The following is a 13783-nucleotide window of genomic DNA, read 5'->3' on the forward strand; positions in this document are numbered from 1 at the left end:
AGGCATCCAGCTGTGCGGGATCCAGGTGTGCAGGGTCCTGCTCTGTGGGGATCCAGCTGTGTGGGGATCCAGCTGTGCAACGATCCAGCTGTGCAGGGATCCTGCTATATGGGCATCCAGCTGTGTGGGGATCCAGCTGTGTGGGGGTCCTGCTATATGGGGGCCCTGCTATATGGGGATCCAGCTGTGCAGGCATCCAGCTGTGTGGGATCCAGCTGTGCAGGGTCCTGCTCTATGGGGGTCCTGCTATATGGGGATCCAGCTGTGCAGGGATCCAGCTGTGCAGGCATCCAGCTGTGCAGGGATCCTGCTATATGGGCATCCAGCTGTGTGGGGATCCAGCTGTGTGGGGGTCCTGCTATATGGGGGTCCAGCTGTTCCGGGGTCCAGCTGTTCCGGAGGTCCAGCTGTTCCGGGGGTCCAGCTGTTTGGGCCCCAGCTGTGCGGGGATCTGATCCAGCTTTGTGGGGATCCAGCTGTACAGGGGTCCAGCTGTTCAGGGATCCAGCTGTGCGGGGACACTGCTATATAGGGATCCAGCTGTGCAGGGATCCAGCTGTGCGGGGTCCTGCTATATGGGGCCCTGCTATATGGGGATCCAGCTGTGCAGGGATCCAGCTGTGCGGGGTCCTGCTATATGGGGGTCCTGCTATATGGGGGTCCAGCTGTTCCGGGGGTCCAGCTGTTCCGGGGTCCAGCTGTGCGGGGATCCAGCTGTGCAGGGATCCAGCTGTTTGGAGCCCAGCTGTTCGGGGATCTGATCCAGCTTTGTGGGGATCCAGCTGTACAGGGGTCCAGCTGTTCAGGGATCCAGCTGTGCAGGGACACTGCTATATGGGGATCCAGCTGTGCAGGGATCCAGCTGTGCAGGGACACTGCTATATGGGGATCCAGCTGTGCAGGGATCCAGCTGTGCAGGATCCAGCCCTATGGGGACCAGGCCGTACGGGATGGGGCCGTATGGGGGGACCCAGCCACGCAGGATCCAGCTCTGGGGTGCAGGCAGCCGGGGGGGGGGGCACACTCTGGGAGAGGGCACCCCATGCCCGACCCCTGAGAGCTGTGGGTGCTACTCCCCCCCTGTGGGTGCTATTCCCCCCCCCCGCCATGGGTGCTGTCCCTGGGGGTGCAGCTCCGGGGGGGGGGGGGGGGCGGGGCCCATCCCAGTGCTGCCCCCAGCCCTGAGCATCACCCCGTGTCCCCCCATCACCCAGAGCCCCCACCCCACTGCAGGGAGGGTGGCCCGGGACCCCCACCAGGCCGCAGAGCCCCCACGTGCCCCAGGGGGGGGCTTTGACCCCCATAAATCCACCCACTCACCTTCACACACCTTTATTGGCATCACCAGCCAGCCAAGGGGGGGGGGGTTGGCACACCCCCCCTCCAGCACAACCCACACCCCCCTTCCCCGCAGGGCTGCTCTTGGGTCTGGGGAAAGGGGATGTGGCAGCCCCCAGGGACGCTGCTCGCTGCCCGCCCCCCCCCCCCGAGTCCTGCTCTGCTCCCCAACAGCGGTGGGGGGGGACACACACGGAGCAGCGATGGAGGGGGGGGAGCAGGAGGAGACATCACGGGGGCCAGACGAGCGTTCCGTCACCCCGTGGCGGCGTGCGGTGCCCGCTCCTGCCCGGTGTCGTGGGGGCTCGGTGCTCCCCGTCCTGCTGCGCCGTGGGACAAAATCAGTGTGGGGACAGAGCCGGGTCCCTCCGGGGCGGTGGCACAATGGCGGAGCCCCCCACTCCGCTGTCACCCCGGTACTCACCGGCTACGATGGGCTCGGCGAACGTCTGGGCCCGGCTGCCTGCAGCTGGCTGTAGATGGTGGGGGGGTGCTCCTGCTGCTCGGGGCCGGAAAATGGGGAGAAGAGAGAGACCCCCCCTGAGGTGCCGGCCAGGATGAGCCCCCCGGGGACATGGCGGCCTCTGGAAAATGTCCTCTGGCGTCCCCTCGCCTCCCCGTCCACCCCCGGTGAAGGACGAGGGGGTTCGGAGCGATGCCGGGGTGGTGGGGTCGGGGAAGGGGGGTGCATCCCCCACCCCCCCCGGAGCGGGGGACCCTCGGGACCCTCGGTCGGTGGGGAGGGCGCGAAGCCAGAGCCCAACCCTGGCGTGAGCCAAATCCGGCTCCGGCGTCGCCGTGCAACAGGCCAGGAGCCGAATTTGGCCCCGGCCCCCCCCCCAAGCCTCACCTGCTCCGCCGCCCCCGGGGGGGGTTCTCCTCGGCATGGCATTCCGTGGCGGAGCTACCGGGAGAGGAGCAGGGGGTGCTGAGCCGGGGGGGGGGTACCGGGGGGGGCAAGCCAGGAAAGCCGCCCTGGTCCAGGCAGCACAGGCAGGGGCGGGCAGGTAGAGCCCCTCACCTCCCTCGGCCGCTTTCTTCCTCCTCCTCCTCCTCCTCCTCTTCCTCCACAGACAGATGCCGAGCGTGAACGCCACGGGCAGCAGCGCCAGGCACGCGTGCCACCACTGCCAGCCGCCCGTCTCTGCGGGGACGAACTGTGGTGGGTGCCGGGACCCCGTCCCCAGCCGGGTGCTGCGGGTGGGGGGGATTTTACCCTGGTGCCGGCACAGGGCGTCCATTTGGATGGAGACGCCGCGCTCCTGGACGGGATTTCGGGCCACGCAGGTGTAGCTGGAGTTGAAGGCACCCGTGGGCACGGCCAGGCACAGCGACCGGCCGTCCTCGCAGAGCTGTCCCCACCGCGTCCTGCCGGAGCTGCCGAGCTGCCAGGCGGCCTGGGCACCGCTGCCAGGAGGCACCCAGCACCGCAGGGTGACGTTGCACCCTTGGGCAGTGAGGGAGAGCTGCTGGTGCTGGATCTCTGGTGTCGGCACCGGTTCTGTGTAAGGTGCAAATGAACCCTGTCACAGCACCCAGCCTGCCCGGGGACACCCGGGGACACCCCTGGTACGCCTGGGGACTCTGCGGGAGACCCTGGGGACACCTGGGGACACCCCAGGGACACCGGGGGACACTGTGGCACACTGTAGGACACCTGGGGACACCCCAGGGACACCATGGGACACTGGGACACCCTGGGGATACCCTGGGGACACTGTGGGACATCTGAAGACACCTGTGGGACACCCTGAGGACATCCCGGGGGACACCCTTGGACACCGTGGGACACCCATGGGACACCCTGGGGACACTTGGGGACACCTGGGGACACCCTCGGACAACCTGAGACACCGCTGGGACACCTGGGGACACCCGTGGGACACCCTGAGACACCCTGAGACACTCTGGGGACACCATGGGACACCCCTGGGACACCTGGGGACATCCCTGGGACACCTGGGGACACCTGTGGGACACCCTCGGACACCGTGGGACACCCCTGGGACACCCTGGGTCCCCCCGGGAAGGCGAGCTGGGCTGGAGGGGCAGCGAGAGGGCGCAGGAAGGGGACGCGCAGGTGGGGGCGGCTCGCCGTTAATCATAAACCCAGGAAAATCCCCGCGCTAGGTGCTCGGCGGAGGAGCGCTGTCTCTTCCCCTTCCCGGATGCCGATAACTCCGGGTGCAGAAGGTTTTATCACCGCGGCCGCAGGTGGCCCCCCGTCCCCACCGCCCGCCGCTTCGCAACCACGCACCGTAGACGGAGAGGTGGAAGGACTGATCCTCCACCAGCGCCGGGTGCAGTTTAAGCCGAGCCCCGTAGACCCCGCTGTCACCCCGCTCCAGGACCCCGATCCTCAGCGCCGTCTTGTTGACCATCTCCAGCCGGTCCTTGAACCGGTCCTTGGGATCTGGTCGCTCGAAGCCGTCGGGGCCGAATTCTGCTACTTGGATGGTGGTGCCGGTGCCGGATGAAAAGCTCCACTCGATCTCCTTCACCGTCTTGTTGGGGGGCAGAGCCGGGGAGAGCAGCACCGACCCCCCCAGGACGCCGTTCACCTGCCGGGGCCGGGTGGCCGCGGTGCCTGGCCGGGACAGGGATGTTCTGGAGGACGGAGCCCCCCGACAGACACCCCCCCACCACCCCCCCCAATTGCTGCCCACAGCCCCCACCCGAGGTACCCGTGGGCATCCGCCCGCTGGTGCCGTAGTCACGAGAGCGCGGCGCCCGCCCGCGTGGGATTCGTTTCATCCTACGCCCATCGCCTCCCCCGCCAGCGTTCCCAGCCGGTGGGTACCGCGTGGTGCTGAGCATCCCCCGGGGCCGGGGCGGCGGGGGGACGCTGAGCGCTCACGCTGCTTTCCCGACATCGTCCTGTGCTGTCCCGATGTCACCCCGTGTCACCCCCAAGTTTGAGGTTAAACCTTCGGGAAACGTCCCCACGGGTCACGGCGGGGACAGGGACCCTCCGGCCAGGGTTGTGGACCAGCTCAGCGCTGAGCTTTTGGGGCTCAGCCCCCCCCCCTATTCCCGGGGTGACGGCGAGATGCTCCCAGCAGCGGAGCTGCCCGCGCCGGCGGACGCGGCTCCGAGATGCCGAACGCTGCGAGAAGCTGACGCAGCCTCCCCGGGTCGGGGTGTGGGGTGGGGGGGTGGGGGGGTGACGGACGGGTGGCCGGCCACGTCCCCCCGCTGCAGGGCCCATCCTGCACCCCCCAGCTCGGGGGCTGCTCGCTTCCTGCGCGCTCCGTGGCCGGCTCTGGCTTCTCACCCCGTTCTCTGCAGCCGCTTTGGTTTGCGAAGAGGAAGGTGAGGCGAGGGGAACCACGCGGCCGGCTCGTAGCCGGCAAACCGCACGCACCCTGGAGTTGGGGGGGGGGTTCGCCGCCCCATCACGCGAACGCGGCCGTGGACGCCACCCACCCCCCCCCCGTGCCCCGGTTCAGGGGACGCGTTTCCCCGGGGGTTTGTGGGGGTACCACGGCGTCGGGTGATGCTGCGCTCGGCTCGGCAGCCGTACGCGGCGATGAGGAGCGAGACTGCGGCACCGCCGTGTCCCAGCCATCCCCGGAGCACCCGGCCGGGCGGTGGTTAAACACCGGCACCCAGCACCCAGCACCCAGCACCCAGCACCCAGCTCCTGCCCGCTCATCGCACCCATCGAGCGTTTTCCAGGTGCCCCCCACGGCTGCAGGATGAAATCCCCCTCCCCGGGGAAGCGGGTACGGCCGGAGCAGCCCGGGACCGAGCCACCCTTCGGCCTCCCTCTTCCTCCTCATGGAAACACAGAGGCGAACAAAGAGGGGACATCCCCCCTCCTCGCCTTCCTCCGTTAACTCGCCAAAATTCATTTGCCCTTTTCCTGCGCCCAGCAGCCACCCTGGGGCGGGAGACGGAGCAAACAACCCCAAGCGCCGGCCTCGGGGTCCCAGCGCCGCCGGGGACCCAAAACCTCTCGGGGGTTGATTTATTCCGGCAGCGAAGCGAGGAGGGGAGGCTGAGCAACGTCCCACATCGTTTCCCCCATCGACCGCCGGCAAATGGCCTCGGCTCGCCCCGGCTCACCCTCGCCGAGGAACCGCTGGCGCCCCGGTTCGTCGTTCCCGTCTGCTTTGCAGAGGGAAATCCTGTTCTCCCCCCTAAATATTTCACGTATTTTTCTAACCCCCCCCCCGGGGCTAGCGGCGTTGGGTTTTGCAAACGACATTCGTTTTGCGACTGGAACCCAAAGCCGCGCTTCCCAGCTCTCTCCCACCGCGCGTGGTCGCTACGAAATGGGGGGTGCTGAGAAATGAGGGGTGCTGAGAAATGAGGGGTGCTAATAAATCAGGGGTGCTAATAAATGGGGATCGCAAGCGATGCAACAACCGTGGTTGCCCTCCCCTCCCGCCTACCTGCCGCGACGAGGAGCAGGGCCAGCAGCCGGGGGACGCGGGGACGTGGGTGGCCGGGTGACATCCCCGTGGGTCGGGCGCTGCGAGCTCGAAGCCTTGCTCTCAGTTTTGTGTATCGATTTGGGTGGGAACATGCAAATCTGCTCGCATACGGCAACCCACCTTCCCAGGGGAGTGGCGACGCGAGGGCATCATGGGGACATGGTGGGGACATGGTGGGGACATGGTGGGGACGCCGTGGGGACATCGCTGATGGGTCGTGGCCTGGCCGTGGGTCGGGGTTGGTGGGATCTCCCCCTCCTGCTGCACCAAGGGTTTGGGGCTGGTCCCCAACCCCCCCTCGGCTGCTCCCCGCTCCCCAGCCCTTGTTGTTCCCCTAGGAACCAAGTGCAATAAATAAAGAAAATAGCCGGATGCTGCCGGATGCTGCCTGCTGCTGCCTGCTGCTGGGTAAATAAGAACCGGGCTGGCTGCCTGCACGGAGCCCAGCGTCCCCGGGATGAGGATGAGCCCTTGGTCCCCACCGCCGAAACAAGCTGGGGTGGCTGCTCCCCCCGAGGAGGGGTCACCTGGCTTTAAATCAAGGGGACAGGGTCCCTGTCGGCTTGGAAATGTCCTGGTTGGGCTCCAGCACCCAGGGTCTCCCATCCCCAGCACCTGGGGCGTCCCGTCCCCAGCACCCGGGGTCTCCCATCCCCAGCATGGGGGGTCTCCTATCCCCAGCACCTGGGGCGTCCCGTCCCCAGCACCCGGGGTCTCCCATCCCCAGCACCCGGGGTCTCCCATCCCCAGCACCCGGGGCATCCCATCCCGTCCCGTCCCCTCCCCGAGGCTGCGTTTCCCAGCGGGGGCTCGGCCGGTTTCTCCCCACGAGAAGCTTTTGCTGAAGCAGAACGGCCCCGGCGGCAGCAGGAGACATCCCAAAGGGGAGCAGCTCTCTGGGGACAGCCCTGCCCTGTCCCCACAGCGGTTGTCACCCCTCGGGGCTCCCGCTGTGCCCGGGCTGTGATGGAGAGTTGGGCTATGAGACACACCCCCCCCCCCGAGTTTTGGGGGGTGCAGGGGGCCGGGCAGCACCGGGACCACGAACGGAGGTCACGCCGCCGCCGCCTTTCCGATAAGGGAAGCGAGAGGCGGCTGCGTCGCCCCCGCACCATGCGTGGGGGCGGCACCCCAAACCTGGGTGGTTTGCATGGCCCTGAGATGCTTTTAGCTCAACGGGACCACGAGGGGATGCGCGGAGAGACACGGGCGCGCGCGCACGTGCGTACACGCTTGCACACGCGCGTGCCCGCGCACGTCCACTCCGCCGTCGGCTCTCCCCTGTGATCTCACCAACATTTATTTGTTCTTTTTACAACGGCGGGAGGTCCGGCCGAGCGAGGGACCCCGTGACAGTAGGTGCTGGACACGCAGGCGGTGACACCCCCTCTTGTCGCGACGGCGCGGGGGCCACAGCTATGGGGGGCGGGGGGGGGGCAGGGGAAGCGGGGATGCTTCTCGGTGGATCCGCGTGGGCGACGGTCCCTTCCGCATCCCCCCGTGGCCCCAGAGGTGCCACCGGGGTCGGTGCCAGGGGACCTGCATGGGACGGGGGACACGTCGGGGGGGGTGGGGGGGTGTCCCCCCTGTGTCTCTGTGGCAGCGGCGAAGCGGGTGGGCAGGTCCATCCCTCGTGGGCACCCACACACAGAGGGTCCCTGCGAGGTCCCGGGGCGGGGGAATTGGGGGGGTGCTGGGGGGGCCGAGGCGGGGGACATGGTGCGGGGTGGGGCATCTCATCCTGAACCCGCAGCGCCGGCACCGGGATGTGCCCCTGCCCTCCCCAACATCCCCAGCCCTGGCCAAACCCGGCAGCGGCGGCACGTGGGAGGTGAATCCCGGGGTTCCCCCCACCCCCGCAGCATCCTGGGGTCCCCCAGCTTCGCTGCCGCTCGTCTCTGCCTCGGTCCGGGATCCCGCTCCCCAAAACGCTGTCGGAGGGCGTCAGACGAGGGGGGTTGGAGACAAACCGGAGGTGGGGGGAAAAGCGTCCGTCCGGCTATCGCCCCGAGATGGTGCCTCCCATCCCCGGAGCCGAAACGGGGGCTGGAGGGTTCGGATTTGGCACACGACGCACGTTACAGCCCTTCCGGGAAATCCCGATGCTCCGGCTCTGCGGGTGCCTGCGGGAGACAGGAGCCCTTCAGCCTCCGCAGCGTGCGGTGACGGAGGTTGGGGAGAGGGGGGGGGAGAGGGTCCCCCACATGCGGACCACCCCCTCCGGCACCGGTCCCCTTTTGGGGACAGCCCCCCCCACCCCCCACCCCCGCACCTGAGGGCCTATGTCACCTCCTCGGCCGTGTCCTCGGGCGCCTGGCGGATCTGCTCGTAGACGGTGGTGACGGGCGCTTTCTGCGGCGGGCTCTGCTCCGGGTTATTTTCAGGGTGACTCAGGCCCTGCGGCAGAAATTGGGGGGCTGGGGAGGGACCCACCGGCCCCTCTCCCCTCCCTGACCGCGGGGAGCCCCTGCGGGATGCTCTGCCCTGGCACGGAGCCCAGCCTGCACCCATGGGTGTCCCGTGGGGCTGGGATCCCGCTGGGGCTGGGACCCCTGGCATTGCTGGGACCCCCAGTATGGCCGTGAACCCCAGTGTGGCTGGGACCCCCAGTTTGGCCAGGACCCCCTGGCGTGGCCGAGACCCCCCGGTGTGGCTGTGACCCCGGTGTGGCCAGGACCCCCAGTTTTTGGCCAGGACCCCTGGTGTGGTTGGGCCCCCCCAGCATTGCCGTACCCCCGGCACGGGACTCCTGGAGTTGTCCGCGCTCCAGCCTGGCCAGGACCCCGGTGTGGCTGTGACCTTGGTGTGGCTGGGACCCCCCCCCCCCCGGCATGGCGGGGTCCCCCCCCCCCGGCAGACCCCTCCCCGGTCAGCAGCCCCCAGCCCCCGGGGGCCTCACCTGGTCATTACCTTCCGGGGGGCTCCGGCGCACGATCTCGGCGTATTGGGGGTCGGAGGGGCTCTCCTCGGCGGGCACCGTGGGGGTGGCAGCTGCAGGGGAGCGGGGCGTCAAGGGGGGCCGGGAAGCACCCCCCCTCCCCGTTCCTTGAGCCCCCCTAAAGCCGTGTCAGCTCTCGGGGAGATGGGGGGGGGGGGCTTCACTTGCCTGGGTCTGCCGCCTTCTCGCTATTCATCCGCCAGCACCAGAAGGCTCCCCCCAAGCTCACCGCCAGCAGGATGAGGGTCAGGACGATGTACCCCGACTTCGAGAAGGACGTCTGTCCCCCTGGGGGGGGGGGTGGGCAGAGAGAGGCACTGAGCCGTGCCAACCCCCCGCCAAGGGCTGAGCCCCCCCCCCGCCAAGCCGGGCTGGGGTCGGACCCCCCCCCCTCCATACCCCCCACCCCCCGAGTGTCCCCGGGGTGAGGGTCTCACCTCCGCTTTGGCAGATGGCTTGCAGGTCGAAGAGGACGACCTTCTGGTCGGCGGGGTTGCTGACGGTGCAGGCGTAGGTGACGTTGGCGGCGGTGGGTGGCAGAGCAACCCGTAGGGTGGTCCCATCCGGGGAGAGCTGGTGGCGGTCGGAGGTCAGGTCCCGGATGACGTTGTCCCTCTTCCAGGTGACGTTGACGGCGCCTTTGCCGGCACCCTGGCACTGCAGCGTCAGGTTGCACCACTCCACGGTGCTGGCCAGGAGCTGGCTGCGGGTCCGGGGACTCGGCACCGACTCTGTGCCCGGCGAAGGGCGGGGTGGGGGGGGACACACACGGACGGATCAGCGCGGGGCGGCAGGGATTTCTCCACCCGATTCGTCCCCACCGTCACTCTTGTCCCCCCGGGGCACGGCACGGCCACCTCGGGGACCCCTGGGGTGACAGGATTTGGCCTTTTGCAGAGCTTGAGGGGCTGCAGGCACTGGGGCGCAGAGGTTGGGGTCTAACCTAACCCTGGTAAACCCCACCGTTGCTCTGTGCCTCAGTTTCCCCCCCTGTAAAGGGGTTAGCGCTCGCACTTGGGGCTTTCTATTTTTGTCCCTCTGCCAAACCCCGGCACGCGGCCGCTCACCGTAGACGGAGAGGTGGAAGGACTGATCCTCCACCAGCGCCGGGTGCAGTTTAAGCCGAGCCCCGTAGACCCCGCTGTCACCCCGCTCCAGGACCCCGATCCTCAGCGCCGTCTCGTTGACCATCTCCAGCCGGTCCTTGAACCGGTCCTTGGGATCTGGTCGCTCGAAGCCGTCGGGGCCGAATTCTGCTACTTGGATGGTGGTGCCGGTGCCGGATGAAAAGCTCCACTCGATCTCCTTCACCGTCTTGTTGGGGGGCAGAGCCGGGGAGAGCAGCACCGACCCCCCCAGGACGCCGTTCACCTGCCGGGGCTGCGCCCGGGCTTGGCCGAAGAGGAGCTCTGTGGACAAGGCAGGAAGTCACCAAGCGCCTGGGGACGAGACGGGGACAGCGAGGACAAGATGGGGACGGAAGGACCCTTGGGGACGGGTCCCTTTTTTTTGGGGGGGGGGGAAGAAGCAGCATCTCCCTGCCCTGACGCAGCCGCCTGGTCTTCTCTCCGCCGGCCGGTCCCTCTCCGGGCTGGGGACGGGGATGTCCCCCCCCACAAAAGACCCCGTATCCCGACGGAGCTGCCTCCTGCTCCGGCAGGGAGGGAAGGATGCCGGGCTTGGAGACTAGTTGCCAAAAAAAAAAAAAAAAAAAATAATAAAGCATCTACTGGTTCAGATGCGGGTGCCCCATCTGAACGCTGCCGTCACCGGGGCTGCGGCCGGGCTCTCACCAGAACAACGCTCCAACAGAGTCTGGGAGGAGTTCCCAGCCAGCATCTGCAAAACCTCATTGTCCGCCTTAAAACGCGCCTCGGCCAAGATGCCTACGAAAGATCAACAAGGGTTAAGGCGATGGGGGAGAGCGGGGATGGCTGCGGGGGTCCCTGTATGGTGGGGATGCTGTTGCCGCCGGGACGCGGGAGGGATGCGGCCGCCTCCGAGGTGCCGGACCAAGGTGATTCCCACGGGGACGGAGTTTGGTGCCCCCAGCCCGAGGGGCAGGTTTCAGCCCCTCCATCTGAGCCTCCACCGTGATTTTTTTTTTTTAATTTTTTTTTTTTTTTTTTTTGGCAGCATCGTCAGCTCTCTGCAAAATCACGCCCGGAGCCGCTCAACACCACCTCCCTCGTTCCTGGCAGCTCCCGCCTACCTACAAGCTGTCTCCTCTGCCGTCCCCGGCCCCCGCGGCCCCCCACGTCCCTCTGCCACCGGGATAACAACCTCCCCTTCTCCCTGGCCTTGTCCTACGCGGGGAACCGGGATGCCCGGCCGTCGGGACGCCGAGGTCGGGGCGAGCGGCTTTGCCCTTGTCCCGGCTGAGATGGGTCCTGCACCATCTCGGTGCACCCCCCCGCCGTCTCCCCTCCTCTCCCCCCGCCCCCGGGAGGCAGAGGCAGATGTGCCTGTATATTAAAGCAGATTAAACACAGACATCCGAGCGTTTACTGCGTATAAACCCCTCCGGCAGCCCCACATTACAAGCTGCCTCTTTGCTTTGCTTTATAAGAAGTGCTCCACGTCGCTGGAGCTTTTGTTGCTCTGATCCCGCTTATCCCAAGCTTGATTCCCATTCTTCCAGCTGAATCTTAAACCCCATTGAATTTCTGACACTTCCCTGGGGCGACTGCGAAGTTTTTGGGGTCCCGTGAAGCTGCCCTGGCCGTGGGTACCGTTGCTGGATGGCTCTTGCTGAGCCTGGAGGGAGGGTGCTGAGCCTGGAGGGAGGGTGCTGAGCCTGTGTGTGGGAGTGAGGGGACATGGGGGGCTCCGTGGGGCGGTGAGGGGGAAGCTGGGGGTCCTGAGGCGCCAGGATTGGGGTTCGGGGGGACGGGAGGGGACAGCCACCACCCTGAGAAGGAGAAAGGAGCTGGGGGGGCCCTGCAGAAGCTCATCGGGTTTCTGAGGAGCTCAGGCCGATGCTCTTCCCCCACCCCTCGCTGGAGCCGTGCACGTGTGCCCCGTCTGCCCGCTCGCTGGCCGGCCGCCTTGCCTGTCGTGGTCGAACCGGGGGCTGCTCACCCCGGGCACCGCACAGGCAGCAGAACAGGCAGCAGAACAGGCAGCGGCGCGGGCAGCGGCACGGGCATCCTCCTCCTGGTGTTTTCCACCCTCCCGGGGCACATCCGCCGGCCGTGGCTCTCCAGGGGTGGGGGGGGTGGGGGTCCCTGCCGGACACCCCCGCGCTATTGTACGAGCGGCTGGAGGAAATGACGGCTGGGAAAAGCCGGCCGGTGCCAGGCCTCCGCCGAGCGCAGCCGCCACCTCGCCCTCCCCCGGCGTCCTCCCGGCTCATCCTGTTTACCCTGGGATTCGGGGAACCCGAGGCTCCGCAGCCCTGACCCCGTGGCAGGAGCCGGTGGGCGAAGGACGGGGGATAAACACGTTGCTGCGTCGCGGATGCGTTCGGCACCCGGATTAGTCCAACTCAGGTCTCCATCAGCCCCTAAAAAATAGAGCTACGGGGCTGGTTTCATCCACCACGAGCCCAGGTTTTGCTCTTTCTCATCGCCCCCCACCCACTACGCTCTGATACCAAATAATTCGGATCAAATAAAGCAGCTGGAGAACTCCGAAGCATCGTTAACAACCCCTTTTCCACCTAGCTGGGTCAGATATTTGACATCGGCGTGGCGGTTCTGGCACCTCGTACCGCCGCCCTCCTGCCCGCCCGGCTGCCCGTCTTGCTCGTGAAGCTAATTAATCGTTAGGAAGATAACTCCCCCCTCTCCTCCCCTCGTTAATCTCCCCGTACTACGAGATGCTTTCTGTAGGAATTGGAGGTTTTAGGGGAATTATTAAATGTGTGGATTAACACGCTGGGAATTAAGGGGATTCCTCGCTCCCGCTTTACGTAAGGAGTCGCTTCGCAGGCGGATCTGGCACGGCTCCGGGGGGGGGTTGAAGGGCTCCACGGGGCGACAGCGGCACCCGGCAGAAGCCGCGTTAGGGGTGAGGGGACCCTCGTCCAGGGACGGAGCCGAGGCAGGGGGGGATCCGCAGCCGCTCGGCCGCCGCCTCATTACGAAACCTCTCGTTAAGGCTGGACCGCTGAGCCAACGTTCCAGAAAGCATCTGGCGGCCGGGCGGGAGCGCGGAGGGATGGAGGGGCAGCGTCGGGGTGGGCTGCAATTAGCCCCGCGACAGGCGGGGTGAAGGCAGGATGGGGTCGGCATCCCTACCCGCAGCCAAACCCCGCCGCCGACCCCCCCGCCACGAGGCTCCCGCGCGTCGAGGGCTCGGTGGCCGCCCGCGCACTCACCTGGCCCGAGGCCGAGCAGTGCCAGGAGCAGCGAGGGCAGCCGGACTTTGCTCCTGGCCAATTCTCCCTCCATTTCTCCTCCTCGGTTCTTCGTGCGGCTCAGTGGGCAGAGTCAGCGGCAGGAGAGACGGGGAGGAGCAAAGCCGCCTCTCGCTGCAACCCGTAGGAAGCCGTGCATCATGGGGGACAGCCGACTTATTAATTAGCTCGCCATAAATGATCAGGACCGGCGTCGCACAGGATGCTAAGCGAGCACGGCGGGGGGCTGCTGGTGACCCCCGACCCTGCGGCGTCCCTCGTCAGCCCGCCGCTGGACCCGGATTACCGTCGGCGATGCCCGGCACGACGCTGCCGGTTCTCCCGCCGGCGCTGGGAATGACCGAGGGCTCGTTGAAATGGGGGTTCTCGTTACCAAGAGCACTTCCCTGGGGAAAGCCAGGCAGCAGGAACATCCTGGAGCTGGGTGGCGGGAGCATCCCCAGCTCTGCTCCCTGGGGGGGGCGGATACAGGGGTGCCCGGGCACCTTTGGGTGCCGAAAGCAGCGCGGCGGGGGACGTCCCCGAAGGGCCGTGAGGTCTTGGCTGAATCACAAGGGACGCGCCCGGGGAACAGATGCCCTGGGCAGGGGCTGGCGGTGATGCCGAGGCAGTCGTGGACCTGCCAAAGCGTCCCCATGGGCCCCCCCCGGTCCCTCACACACCTCTCCACCCTCGGGGGGGGCTGCAGAAAAGCCGTCCCAAACCCTC

At 67.4% G+C, this 13783-nt stretch overlaps 2 protein-coding genes across 9 annotated transcripts; both read right to left on the reverse strand.

Moving 5' to 3' along the window:
- Nucleotides 1–1392: 1392 nt before the first annotated feature.
- SLAMF7 (SLAM family member 7) lies at nt 1393–5840 on the reverse strand. 3 transcript variants are annotated; one of them, XM_054806517.1, is made up of 7 exons: nt 5736–5840; nt 3596–3925; nt 2555–2839; nt 2360–2482; nt 2189–2242; nt 1763–1837; nt 1393–1661 (listed from the first exon to the last, which is right to left on the reverse strand). In XM_054806517.1, the coding sequence occupies exons 1-7, from the start codon at nt 5797–5799 to the stop codon at nt 1594–1596; spliced, it is 999 nt and encodes a 332-aa protein (XP_054662492.1). In that variant the 5' UTR covers nt 5800–5840; the 3' UTR covers nt 1393–1593. The 3 variants fall into 3 exon arrangements, with proteins under 3 accessions (XP_054662492.1, XP_054662491.1, XP_054662490.1); XM_054806516.1 differs by having other exon boundaries at nt 1393–1658; nt 2360–2839; XM_054806515.1 differs by having other exon boundaries at nt 2360–2839.
- A 1219-nt stretch (nt 5841–7059) lies between these two features.
- LOC129197592 (SLAM family member 9-like) lies at nt 7060–13386 on the reverse strand. 6 transcript variants are annotated; one of them, XR_008574350.1, is made up of 9 exons: nt 13037–13386; nt 10509–10601; nt 10258–10401; nt 9783–10124; nt 9153–9446; nt 8884–9003; nt 8688–8768; nt 8067–8174; nt 7060–7900 (listed from the first exon to the last, which is right to left on the reverse strand). XR_008574350.1 is itself a non-coding variant. In XM_054806192.1 (9 exons), exons 1-9 carry the CDS (start codon nt 13107–13109, stop codon nt 7856–7858), a joined length of 1311 nt encoding a protein of 436 aa, XP_054662167.1. In that variant the 5' UTR covers nt 13110–13384; the 3' UTR covers nt 7060–7855. The 6 variants fall into 6 exon arrangements, 4 of the variants coding, with proteins under 4 accessions (XP_054662167.1, XP_054662168.1, XP_054662170.1 ...); XR_008574349.1 differs by having other exon boundaries at nt 8050–8174; XM_054806192.1 differs by having other exon boundaries at nt 8677–8768; nt 13037–13384.
- Nucleotides 13387–13783: the final 397 nt, after the last annotated feature.

This window comes from Grus americana, chromosome 29, assembly GCF_028858705.1.
Source record: "Grus americana isolate bGruAme1 chromosome 29, bGruAme1.mat, whole genome shotgun sequence".
NCBI classification, from domain to species: Eukaryota; Metazoa; Chordata; class Aves; order Gruiformes; family Gruidae; genus Grus; species Grus americana.

What these genes read in the sequence shown, in the direction of transcription:
- LOC129197592 (XM_054806192.1), bottom strand. Translation starts at nt 13,109, where the DNA reads ATGGAGGGAGAATTGGCCAGGAGCAAAGTCCGGCTGCCCTCGCTGCTC. An exon ending in ACTGCTCGGCCTCGGGCCAG is followed by an intron (nt 10,602 to 13,036) that starts GTGAGTGCGCGG and finishes GATCTTTCGTAG; the next exon opens with GCATCTTGGCCGAGGCGCGT. An exon ending in CCGAGGACACGGCCGAGGAG is followed by an intron (nt 7,901 to 8,066) that starts GTGACATAGGCC and finishes TGTCTCCCGCAG; the next exon opens with GCACCCGCAGAGCCGGAGCA.
- SLAMF7 (XM_054806515.1), bottom strand. Translation starts at nt 5,799, where the DNA reads ATGTCACCCGGCCACCCACGTCCCCGCGTCCCCCGGCTGCTGGCCCTG. An exon ending in CCTGCTCCTCGTCGCGGCAG is followed by an intron (nt 3,926 to 5,735) that starts GTAGGCGGGAGG and finishes TGTCCCGGCCAG; the next exon opens with GCACCGCGGCCACCCGGCCC. An exon ending in GAAGAAAGCGGCCGAGGGAG is followed by an intron (nt 2,243 to 2,359) that starts GTGAGGGGCTCT and finishes CTCTCCCGGTAG; the next exon opens with CTCCGCCACGGAATGCCATG.